The 12,837-nt window shown below is 41.1% G+C and overlaps 1 protein-coding gene across 6 annotated transcripts in view; it reads left to right on the top strand.

Annotated features, from left to right (window-relative positions):
* Window positions 1-12,236, top strand: part of pde1ca (phosphodiesterase 1C, calmodulin-dependent a) — a 98,777-nt gene extending 86,541 nt beyond the window's left edge. For 3 of the 6 annotated variants that reach the window (XM_041861905.2, XM_041861906.2, XM_041861904.2), the window contains 4 exons: window positions 801-976; window positions 1,508-1,825; window positions 2,351-2,428; window positions 11,656-12,236. In XM_041861905.2, coding sequence (XP_041717839.1) covers window positions 801-976; window positions 1,508-1,825; window positions 2,351-2,428; window positions 11,656-11,840 — 757 coding nt within the window. In that variant the 3' untranslated portion in view covers window positions 11,841-12,236. Of the gene's footprint in view, window positions 1-800; window positions 977-1,507; window positions 1,826-2,350; window positions 2,429-3,362; window positions 3,581-11,655 lie in introns of those variants that run through there. The other 3 variants (XM_041861908.2, XM_041861907.2, XM_041861909.2) reach the window with 3 other exon arrangements.
* The last annotated feature ends 601 nt before the right edge of the window (window positions 12,237-12,837 follow it).

Here is a 12,837-nt window from a genome sequence, read left to right as displayed (position 1 = left end):
TTTTTCTGAGGTCTTGGCTGATTTATTTTGATTTTCCCATGATGTCAAGCAAAGAGGCACTAAGTTTGAAGGTAGGCCTTGAAATACATCCACAGGTACACCTCCAATTGACTCAAATGATGTCAATTAGCCTATCAGAAGCTTTTAATGCCATGACATAATTTTCTGGAATTTCCCAAGCTGTTTAAAGGCACAGTCAACTTAGTTTATGTAAACTTCTGACCCACTGGAATTTTGATACAGTGAATTTTAAGTTAAATAATCTGTCTCTAAACAATTGTTGGAAATATTACTTGTGTCATGCACAAAGTAGATGTCCTAACCGACTTGCCAAAACTATAGTTTGTTAACAAGAAATGTGTGGAGTGGTTGAAAAACAAGTTTTAATGACTCCAACCTAAGTGTATGTAAACTTCCGACTTCAACTGTAGATAATGCTCATTATAGTGGAACTAGAATCACTGGGCTGTAAACCCTCATTTCCTCAATGTATTAAATTGAGGTTTTTCAGTTCAGACATCCATTAGGCATGGCTGTGATGTCCAATCTCATGTAGAGATTGGAGACCTCTGTAGAATCTCAATAGTTCATTATGTTGTTTGGTGTATGATAGGTCACAGGAGTGGACCACAATCGTGGGTTCAATTCCTGCAGCGATCATATACAATGTATGCAACCACTGTTCTGTGGTTTAAGTCACTGTGGAATAAAGTGTCAGCTGTGGCCATATTTACAGTAGGTGTGTAAGGTGTGTGTTACAGGCCAGGTGTATGACATTCTCTATCTCTCTGTGTGTACAGTCTGAACAGTATTCCAGTGGGGGATGGGAAGCGGTCCAGTGTGATCAGTACAGGCTCAGAGGGCAGTGGAACACTCAACTGTTCCCCGGGAACCGTCGACTATAAGGGCTTCAAGGCCACCTGGAATGAAGAGGTGCACCAGAACAGAGAGAAATGGAAGACCCAGGCTGCTAAAGGTACACTGGGGCCCCTCAACCCCTCACAGGGAAGGGTCTGGCAGGGTTGGTGGGTTGGGGAATAGGGTATGAGACAGAATGAGGAGGATGAGAAGTGGAAGACCCAGGAGGCTAAAGGTACAGAAGAGCCCCAGACAGGGGAGGGGTTAGTCAGGCGGGTTGGGTCCTGGTACAAAGAGGTGCACCAGAACCGAGAGAAATGGAGACCCAGGAGACTAAAGGTAAAGCAAAACAGAAAATAGGTGGGTTATGGGAAGGATCAGTCCAAGGCCATGAGGTGGAAGTATTGTCATTCTTAGGACAAGAGGCAATGAAGACCGAAGCAGCTAAGATCTACAGTAGAAACAATACTCAATGAAGACCCAAGCAGCTGAGATCTACAGTAGAAACTCTACTCAGTGAAGACCCAAGCAGCTGAGATCTACAGTAGAAAACCTACGCAGGAAAGGGCTTGGCTGGAGGGTGGGTGGGTTAGGGAGTAGGTGGAGTAGGGCTCTTTCACACATACAAAATATATTTTTGTTCTGACAGATCTGGAGGAGAAAACCAAAAGGGAAGCAGAGGAGAAGGCTTCGCAGGAGGGGACAGAGGAGGGGAAAGAGTCTGGAACGACAGAAGAGAAGGAGGAAAAGAAAGCGAGGGATGAAGAAGAAGGTACACAAGCAGGGGGAGAGAAAAAGGAAGCGGGGGAGGAAGTGCCCAAAGAGGAGGAAGGGAACATGGACCCAGGGGGGACCGTCGGGACCACACCAACAACATCAGGACCAGGACCAGGCCTGAACCACTTGGACCCCAAGGAGCCTGAAAGCAGCAGCACCAGCACAGAGAAAAACCAGCAAGTTCAAAACGGTATGTGTTAGTTTACATTCAGTTACAGGCTCATACAGATATACTCTCTATTTATAATACTTGGTTTAAAGAAGTTGTGAACAGCATCAACTTAAAGTGCCAAGTAGTGATTAGAATATGGAGGACCCAAAGTTTGAGTCAATTTGTCTGGTGGTCTTTTTGGTGCTGTCAAACTGTTATTGCCGTTGCTTCAGAAATGATAGCGGAAGCTAAAGTTCTTACTGAATCCTTGGCTGCTCTCCTGATGGTTTAGTTGTAAAAGAGTGCCCTCTGCTGGTCAATTATGCATGTAAAAGGATTTTGAAATTGTATTTTGAAACTGTTATCATGTCCTTTGAAGTGTCAACATTTGTGACTACTATGAACATGTCACTTCCTTATTCTCTTCAAGTCTGTATTTTATATTTTCTTTAATCAGTGTTGTCTATCTGGGGGATGTGTGAGGCATCTAGTGGACAGTGAACCCCTGGTCTGGTTTGTGTGGGGGGATTGTGATGGTTGGTGACGGTTTTTATTTGACTCCAGGGGAAGTACCAGAGGAGCTAGACTCACCTGACACTGACTCTGGCTCTGATGATGAAAGTGAGAAAAACACCTCTGACGGTAAAACACCATTTACTTTCTCCTCAGGGCGAACCTTAGCTACGTTTCCATAATCAAATACATGTCTCCTCTTCTTAAAGCAAAGAGAAGAAAAAAAGCAGTTTTGGTTATGACAAGGTATGCAAAAAACATATTAAAACATTGTAGTTTGGTCCTGCAATTCGAGTTTCTATGATGTGAACGGTGTACATATTAGGACAGCACCACACAGGACTATGACTGACTCTCTTGTGGAAACGTGTCTAATGTCACTCACACCCTCACTCACCCCGCCATCCTCCACCACTTCCTCCCTCTCAAAGGCAACCTCTTTCTATCATTTCTTTCTTCTATCCCTTCCCCTGAGTCTGTCCTTCACGTTACTATGGTGACAGTGTGTTCATTGATCGTTATCTACAGTCTTGTTCAATCCTGACAGGGACTTTGTCATTGTCCCTCTATACATAACATGTTCTTTTTTTATAAGACTTATCTCTGAAACTCAAAGCTATTCTTCCGAGCAAACACAATCCCTCTCATTTAGCTGTTAACACCCTTTGACAACTGACTCTCAAAACCATCACCCCCAGCCTCAGTTACCAAACTGACCATGTACCAATTTTTGGGTCACAATGTGCCTACAACTTTCCTTTCATTTCGGTAGACTTCCCGAGCGTAGATGTTGCTGACGCCTGACAGATCTTACAACACCTGGATAGGTATTTAAGTATCAGCTAACCACATCATCTGTTAAAGAAATGTGTCAGTCGATGACACAGTCGATGACGTGGCACGCAACCATTGGTTGTTGCGTCGCCTCGCCTTAGCTATGGAACACGGCCTATATTGTCTTCAACCCCTCCCCCTCCCCAGCATGCCATGCAGCGGTCCAGGAGACCAGGAAGTTGGAGCAGGAAGTTTTAAGTGTGCCATATGTCCTCTTCCCCTCCCACAGATAAAGAAGAGGAGGACTCTGACGACAGTAACCATGACAGTTTACCTGCGTCTTTAGCGGCTGCAGCAGTGGTGGCTGCTCCTACGTCCAATCCAAACTAACCGCCCATTCAGTTCCCCAACAAAGACTTCATTTACCAGGGGACACCTCTATCTCTCTCTCTTTCTCTCTCTTTCTCTCTCTTTCTCTCTCTCTCTCTCTCTCTCTCTCTCTCTCTCTCTCTCTCTCTCTCTCTCTCTCTCTCTCTCTCTCTCTCTCTCTCTCTCTCTCTCTCTCTCTCTCTGTCTAATGTTCCAGATTGCCCTCTGCTGGATGTGTACTGCTTTTATTTTTGTTTATTTATTTTTTAACACCACACTCTTCGAAAAAAAGGTGCAATCGAGAACCTAAAAGGGTTCTTCGGCTGTCCCCATAGGAGAACCCTTTGAATAACCATTTGTGGTTTCACGTGGAATGCTTTTGGTTCCAGGTAGAACCATTTTGGGTTCCATGTAGAACCCTTTCCACAGAGGGTTCTACATGGAACCCAAAAGCGTTCTACCTGGAACCAAAAAGGGTCCTACCTGGAACCAAAAAGGGTTCTTCTATCTATGGGGACAGCCGAAGAACCCTTTCGGAACCCTTTTTTCTAAGAGTATAGTTCCACTTGTCTCTGTCTCTGGTGGAATCCTGCTTTTCCGTCCATTTTTTTCTCCCAAATCAAAGCTTAACTTGCCAGTCCATGTGTTACCATGGCAAATGGCAGGTGCTGGTTTCCCATTAGCCCAAACATTTCAACCTTTGCCATTTCCTGAGCCATGATGGACTTATAGGCTCTTTCTTCCACCTGGAGAGGAGCAGGCACATGCACAGGCTGGCACATGAGAGGGTAAGGCCAAAGGACAGGACAGTGTTGCCCTGTGTTGCCCTGGCCTCCACACTAGCTAGGCCCTTCCAGAGGAGCTTTCAGTTGGCTCTGTGTAGCTTCCTCTGCTCCTACTCATCACTGCACACTTCTGGTTGGCATTTGGACCTTCAGACCTCTCTGTGTTTGTACAGTATGTGCATCTGTGTGTGTCGGGCAAAATGTAAACAAGGTCGAATCTAAAAAGGATGTTGAACGAATGGCGAATCTACATACAACTATTATTATTATTTAAACAGTGTAATTAATGAATAAAGTACAACGACATTTGTCTTGTTTATATTGCATACGTAAAATATATAAGATAAACGATTGTTAGATTTGTTTTGCTTTTACATTTCATTTTGCAACTAGAATGCACTTTCTAACTAGCACACATCAAATAAAGTGAAATGAAGTCATGATTACCCTCTATCATACAATCTAAATAGGAAATCTGAAACGTATTGGCTTAGTCATTGAAACGTCTTCTTATAGAGAAATCACACATATTTAGTAATACTAAGAAACAATATTGTGTACAGTAATGTATATAAATATAATGATGTATTGTGTTGACCTATGATTCTCCAGCGTTAGAATTCCCATATGTTTATTGTAAATCTAAAGAAAAAAGTAACTATGTCCAGAGAACGATGATTGATTCAAGTTGTCTCTAAATAGTATGTTATGTTATTCTTTTTACTATGTACTGTAGGTGATTTATGTTTCCGCAGTGCAGGTTTGATTGATTTCCAACCTTCAAAACGTTATTGGGATGACATCATACGACTGTTATTAAGGCAGGCACCACAACCATGTTAATTTTACTGGGCGGGGAAATCAACCGTTTATAACATGTTACAATGCCAAAATATACTGTATATGTGTGCTTAGGTTTTGTTGCTTACTTTTCCTCTAGTTCTGGGCATTTCTAGCTAGGCGAGTTTCCTGGTTGCCACGGTTGCCAGTTGTATTTTTGAGTATACTATGTATTTATTGAACATAACATTTACATTTTATTTATGAATTATTGTGTATAGTTATAATTTTGAACATCTTAATGTAGTCAACAGAGATAAGTAACATGTTTCTAAGACTGAATCTGTGCTCCCCCAATGACATGGATGAGTGGGTTAATGTATTATTATTTCAAAGTAGTGTGAATTTATCATTATGAGTTGGTTATTTATGCTTCAACTTCAATTCCAGGACTTCTTCTGACTTTGCTTTAAGACACTGTCGCTCAACACAATTTCCTCAAGTCTTTCTTTATCAAATGCATTGCGGCATACAAAGCAGGAGATTTTTCCAATATGTGGATAAGAATTGGGTTGAGAGAGTCAGTTCAGTTCCCACTCAACGTTCAACTGTGATGTGAGAACTTTGTTGAACAAACATGGAATCTGATTGATCCATCTTGATTTACTAATACATACGTTTTCTAAAAATCATTCACAGCATGTAAATATAATTTACTTTTTTGTGTTCAAAAATCAATTTGCCATTAACATAATTATTATATCAAACAAAAAAATAACACAGAAAACTAAACAAACAGAACAAACACTAGGTTACTACACGTCATGAAATGTAGAAAGTAAATAATCAAAATATTGAATGTTGTGTTCAAGAAGCAGACTTATAGTACATGTACAGTACAGTATTGACTGGGTCATCTTTGGGGTTTTCCAAAATGGCCTCAAGGTTCACTGTGTAGAAATTCCTGTTGCCTTGACCAAAGATAGAAAAACAACAGATTATACAGTTGGAAGTTTACATACACCTTAGCCAAATACATTTAAACTCAGTTTTTCACAATTCCTGACATTTAATCCTAGTAGAAATTCCCTGTCTTAGGTCAGTTAGGATCACCACTTTATTTTAAGAATGTGAAATGTCAGAATAATAGTAGAGAGAATGATTTATTTCAGCTTTTAATTCCCAGTGGGTCAGAAGTTTACATACACTCAATTAGTATTTGGTAGCAATGCCTTTAAATTGTTTAACTTGGGTCAAACATTTTGGGTAGCCTTCCACAAGCTTCCCACAATAAGTTGGGTGAATTTTGGCCCACTCCTCCTGACAGAGCTGGTGTAACTGAGTCAGGTTTGTAGGCCTCCTTGCTCGCACAGGCTTTTTCAGTTCTGCCCACAAATTGTCTATAGGATTGAGGTCAAGGCTTTGTGATGGCCACTCCAATATCTTGACTTTGTTGTCCTTAAGCCATTTTGCCACAACTTTGGAAGTAATAATAATAATATGCCACTTAGCAGACGCTTTTATCCAAAGCGACTTACAGTCATGCGTGCATACATTTTTGTGTATGGGTGGTCCCGGGGATCGAACCCACTACCCTGGCGTTACAAGCGCTGTGCTCTACCAGCTGAGCTACAGAGGAAGTATGCTTGGGGTCATTGTCCATTTGGAAGACCCATTTGCGACCAAGCTTTAACTTCCTGACTGATGTCTTGAGATGTTGCTTCAATATATCCACATAATTTTCCTTCCTCATGATGCCATCTATTTTGTGAAGTGCACCAGTCCCTCCTGCAGCAAAGCAACCCCACAGCATGATGCTGCCATCCCCGTGCTTCACGGTTGGGATGGTGTTCTTCTGCTTGCAAGCGCCCCCCTTTTTCCTCCAAACATAACAATGGTCATTATGGCCAGAGGACCAGAGGACATTTCTCCAAAAAGTACGAACTTTGTACCCATTTGCAGTTGCAAACCGTAGGCTGGCTTTTTTATGGCAGTTTTGGAGCAGTGGATTCTTCCTTGCTGAGCGGCCTTTCAGGTTATGTTGATATAGGACTTGTTTTACTGTGGATATAGATACTTTTGTACTTGTTTCCTCCAGCATCTTCACAAGGTCCTTTGTTGTTGTTCTGGGATTGCACTTTTCGCATCAAAGTACGTTCATCTCTAGGAGACAGAATGCATCTCCTTCCTGAGCGGTATGACGGCTGTGTGGTCCCATGGTGTTTATACTTGCATACTATTGTTTGTACAGATGAACGTGGTACCTTCAGTCGTTTGGAAATTGCTCCCAAGGATGAACCAGACTTGTGGAGGTGTACACTTTTTTTTCTGAGGTCTTGGCTGATTTCTTTTGATTTTCCCATGATGTCAAGCAAAGAGGCACAGAGTTTGAAGGTAGGCCTTGAAATACATCCACAGGTACACCTCCAATTGACTCAAATGATGTCAATTAGCCTATCAGAAGCTTCTAAAGCCATTACATAATTTTCTGGAATTTTCCAAGCTGTTTAAAGGCACAGTCAACTTAGTGTATGTAAACTTCTGACCCACTGGAATTGTGATACAGTGAATTATAAGTGAAATAATCTGTCTGTAAACAATTGTTGGAAAAATTACTTGTGTCATGCACAAAGTAGATGTCCTAACCGTCTTGACAAAAATGATAGTTTGTTAACAAGAAATTTGTGGAGTGGTTGAAAAACGAGTTTTAATGACTCCAACCTAAGTGTATGTAAACTTCAGACTTCACCTGTAGATATCCTATAGTTAAAATAAAACTAATTCTACAAAAGGGTAAATACTTTTGTTAAAGCTACTCAAAATGATTTATTTTTCTCCAGAAGGAAGAATATTTGCCTTAAAATAGATACGTCTTTACTGCTCACTTCAGTGTTGCCCTGTAGAACAGTCTATATGTCTAGCTTGCAAGCTTTTGTGACATCTTTAAGGGCAAGATCTTGTCAGTGTTTAGTGATTGTTGATACTTTGTGGCAGCTATCCCTTTCATGATTTCTAAATGTTGTTTCTTGTCATACAGAGAGATAGGGTCTAATGTATTTTTTTATTTTACCATTACATTTATTTGTATCTGACCGCTACCCTGTGGTACTAGTTCTGTCTTTCAAAATCATACTTAGTCATGCATGTTCACTGTAATGTGGACCTTTGTCATAGTGAAGAATCCCTGAAGAATGTAAAAACATTCGAAACCCATTTTTATGGCCCCATTCTCACGCCTTCATTTACTATTTTATGACATGTAATCTTTGTGAATTGTCTCCTTTTACTTCAACTCAAAACCAGCAATCTCATGCCTTCCTGAAAAAAGCATCATATACTGTCAGATATTTTAATTTATTTAAAAAAACGTAACGGCCACATACCGTGTGTGAATGGTTTAAATGGACACGTGTAAATGAGGAGAAGCTGATAGATTAGTATAGAATCTATAGATCACAGTTTTTTGTGAATTGGTGTGTGAGTGGGTATATGAGGTGCAGTATGCTTCTATGTTCTATTGCTAGGGGTTAGTATAGGTTGATATCGAAATATGACGTTATTGATAACAACCTATTGCCTGTACAGTAAGTTCCAGGCCCACGGTGTAGTAGTGCCAGTGTAGTATGTTAGCCATTGTCATTTCTGTGACCCCCACTTTCTCTATGACCAACTAATCAGCAAAACCTGGGATTAAATCACTACGGACGAAACCATGATCATCTTGTATTTTTTGTTGTTGCCATATACAGTGAGGGAAAAAGTATTTGATCCCCTGCTGATTTTGTACGTTTGCCCACTGACAAAGAAATGATCGGTCTATAATTTTAATGGTAGGTTTATTTGAACAGTGAGAGATAGAATAACAACAACAAAATCCAGAAAAAAGCATGTCAAAAAGGAGTGATCCTAATCTCAGTTTGTTACCTGTATAAAAGACACCTGTCCACAGAAGCAATCAATCAATTAGATTCCAAACTCTCCACCATGACCAAGACCAAAGAGCTCTCCAAGGATGTCAGGGACAAGATTTTAAACCTACACAAGGCTGGAATGGGCTACAAGACCATCGCCAAGCAGCTTGGTGAGAAGGTGACAACAGTTGGTGCGATTATTCGCAAATGGAAGAAACACAAAAGAACTGTCAATCTCCCTCGGCCTGGGGCTCCATGCAAGATCTCACCTTGTGGAGTTGCAATGATCATGAGAACGGTGAGGAATCAGGCCAGAACTACACAGGAGGATCTTGTCAATGATCTCAAGGCAGCTGGGACCATAGTCACCAAGAAAACAATTGGTAACACACTACGCCGTGAAGGACTGAAATCCTGCAGCGCCCGCAATGTCCCCCTGCTCAACAAAGCACATATACAGGCCCGTCTGAAGTTTGCCAATGAACATCTGAATGATTCAGAGGAGAACTGGGTGAACGTGTTGTGGTCAGATGAGACCAAAATCGAGCTCTTTGGCATCAACTCAACTCGCCGTGTTTGGTGGAGGAGGAATGCTGCCTATGACCCCAAGAACAGCATCCCCACCGTCAAACATGGAGGTGGAAACATTATGCTTTGGGGAGAGGACAACTTCACCACATCAAAGGGACGATGGACGGGGCCATGTACCATCAAATCTGTGTCAGTGGGCAAACGTACAAAATCAGCAGGGGATCAAATACTTTTTTCCCTCACTATATCCCCCTTATATCAGTTTTTTTACAGTGCCGTGAAAAAGTATTTGCCCCATGTCTGATTTTCTGTATTATGGCACATTTTCACATTGAATTTGGTCAGATCTTTTTGTTGGTTGTAGTGATATATACGGGGAGTCTGAGAGAAAAAATGACACCAAAGTTTGTGCTGCTTTCATTTGTTTGGCGTGTAAGGTAACCTTACACCCCCCCTAGTTTAATTCAACCCAATTAAAGGGATACAGTCAGCTGTTTGAGTACTTTGGTTAACAACCAGCCCTGCCCAATATAATTCGGACTAACTTTGGCCCTTACCATCAGAGTGAAGTTGTCAGCACACAGGTTCTAGAGCCACATCATGCCACGATTTAAATAAATTCCTGAAGTTGTTGATGTTTATCAGTCTGGAAAGGGTTCCAAAGCCAAATCTAAGGCTCTGGGGCTCCACCGAACTGAAGCGCAGCTGGGTCATGCAGCAAGACAATGATCCAAAACACACAAGCAAGTCTACATCAGAATGGTTGAAGAATAAGAAATTGAACGTTTTGGAATGGCCTAGTCAAAGTCCAGACTTAACCCAATTGAGATGTTGTGGCAGGACCTGAAACAAGCAGTTCATGCACGAAAACCCACAAATGAGTTGAAGCAGTTCTACATGGAGGAGTGGGCCAATATTCCTCCACGGTGCTGTGAGAGACTAATTGATAACTACAGGAAGCATTTGGTCGCAGTTATTGCAGCTAAAGATGGCATAACTAGTTATTGAGTCTAAGGGGGCAATAACTTTTTCACACGGGGCCATTTGGTGTTGCATAACTTTCTTTAATAAATAAATATGTATTGTTTCTTTGTATGTTATTTGTTCACTCAGGGTCCCTTTTATATAATATTAGGTTTTGGTTGAAGATCTGATAACATTCAGTGTCAAAAATATGCAAAAATGCAGAAAATCTGACGGGGCAAATACCTTTTCACAGCACTGTACTATATGTATTTGAAGCCATAACAATGTTAATTTTTTTCTGTGAGTATTGCTTCAAGGTGTTTCATATGGAGCATATTTTTTTGGTAACCATCAAACCGGTTGTCCTCATGTTTTTACCCCCACTTTTATTTTCTTATTTTGTTTGAATTGAAGATTTTATTGATCACACACCAAGACCAAACTGTGCAGCAGGCCATGTGGTGGTGTTTGTTCCAACGCTACGTTAGTGCACTGTTGTGACAATAAATCTGAACTCAAAGGGCTCAGATCACGACTCAGTGTCTTCATTGTGTCCAGTTTAAAATGTTTTGTAAAACTATTATGTAGTAAGCACACTAAATGTCTGTATTGTCAGTGCTGTATGTGTGAGGTCTAACACCAGCCTACCTATAACAGAATAACCCGTAAAGGTACCCTACAATGGGTTACAACATAATAGAATAAGCAATAGATAGCACCACATCAGATCTGGGTTCAAATACATTTGTATTTTGTTATTTGTTATTTAACTAATTATTTGCTGTGTTTCTGAGTATTTTCAAAGAATGTGGCCCGAATCAACTACTGATATTGTAAGTATTTGAAAGTATTTTCAAATAATTTCCTACAAATAGCCTCCTATTTGAAAGTATTTTCAATTACGTATTTCAAGTACTATTTTCAAATGTCTGGGTTTCAAATACATGGGAGTGTATTTGAGTCAGTGTATTTGAGTATTTTCAAATACTTTCCAAGTGCATTTCCAAATATATTCCAGTTTTCAACTACTTGTCTTTAAAAAGAAAAATGTATTTGAAAGTAATTGAAATACCTTGAATAGTATTTGAACCCAGGTCTGCACCACATACCGGTACATACACATATACTGAATCTGCATATGAAGATACATATGTGACAATGTATAAAATACAATTTAAAAAATACAACCTTGATGATTGTTTTTCCCTGACAACTGACCTGGTGACCTTTTCTCTTGTAGACTCGTCAGGCTCGGAGGGCTATGACTTGATTCGCTACTACAAGAGACCGAGCTACTGTGCCAACTCTCACCTGGCACTACCCTCCAGAGAGAAAGAGAGGGAGAGGAGACCAGAGGGCAGGCTCATCGACCCCAGGAGCAGAGTCAGGAAGCTTCAGGGCATCTCCCTACGCCGGAGGAAGTGACATCACAAAAAGTGACCTCACAAGAAGTGACATCACAGAAATCTGTAGACATTGCAACCTACGTTGTTCTCACTTATACTTATACTGGCGCCAGCAAGGCAAAGCTGTACCCAGACATTAGATTATTAAATTATGATTTCATATATAGTAGTTAAAAATGAACTGACAGTGTTTTAGAACCATTCAATCTTGTTAAAATATGTTTATATACACCCTCTCTGGATATGGCGCATTTGTTTTCACATTTTGTGACAAGCAAGCATTTTTCAAGTTTTCATGTTTGGGAATGACGTCGTGTCGGGTATTTGTGAAAGTCTATATTAATATGAGTGGGAAAGCGACGGTGCCTTTGGGCAATTAATAGACACTACTGTAAATAAAAAATTTAAAAATGTGTCAGTCTTGTCCAGGTCCAGACACTACACAGACCACCATAACCACCAAAACCAATCTGAGCTACAGTCGGCCTATATGCAAATAAGACATTGCCATACGGGGATTTGCCAATGATGGGATTTAATTACTGCCCCGGGCATGCCCCGCCCCCCCGGGTGAACCGGGTTAGCGTTGATTGCAGTCGATTTGGAACCGGGATGCCTCCCGAGCGTGAGCCAGGTGCCCCGTTCTGTCTGATGGCAAAGTTGGCTGAAAACAAAAGTGACGTAGGTTAACTAGAGTCGAGGCCCGCACAAAAATCGAATTAGCATAATAGAACCATCCCCATCGCAATCTATCTGTTTAAGCTAGATATATCTGCATCCACTGATGTCGGCCTTCTGCCTCTGGTGGGAGGAGCTATAGGAGGACGGGCTCATTGTAATAGCGGGAACGAAATAAATTGGAATGGTATCAAACACATCAAACATATGGAAACCACATGTTTGACTCCGTTCCATTAAAACCATTCCAGCCTTTATAATGAGTCTGTCCTCCTATAGCTCCTCCCACCAGCCTCTTCTGGTCTGTATGGAAGAAACCCCTCTGTTAGTCTAGCTTT

The sequence above is a fragment of the Coregonus clupeaformis genome, chromosome 34 (assembly GCF_020615455.1).
Source record: "Coregonus clupeaformis isolate EN_2021a chromosome 34, ASM2061545v1, whole genome shotgun sequence".
Lineage (NCBI taxonomy): Eukaryota > Metazoa > Chordata > Actinopteri > Salmoniformes > Salmonidae > Coregonus > Coregonus clupeaformis.
The sequence above is the reverse complement of the archived record's forward strand: the minus strand, read 5'-3'. Positions and strand labels throughout refer to the sequence as shown.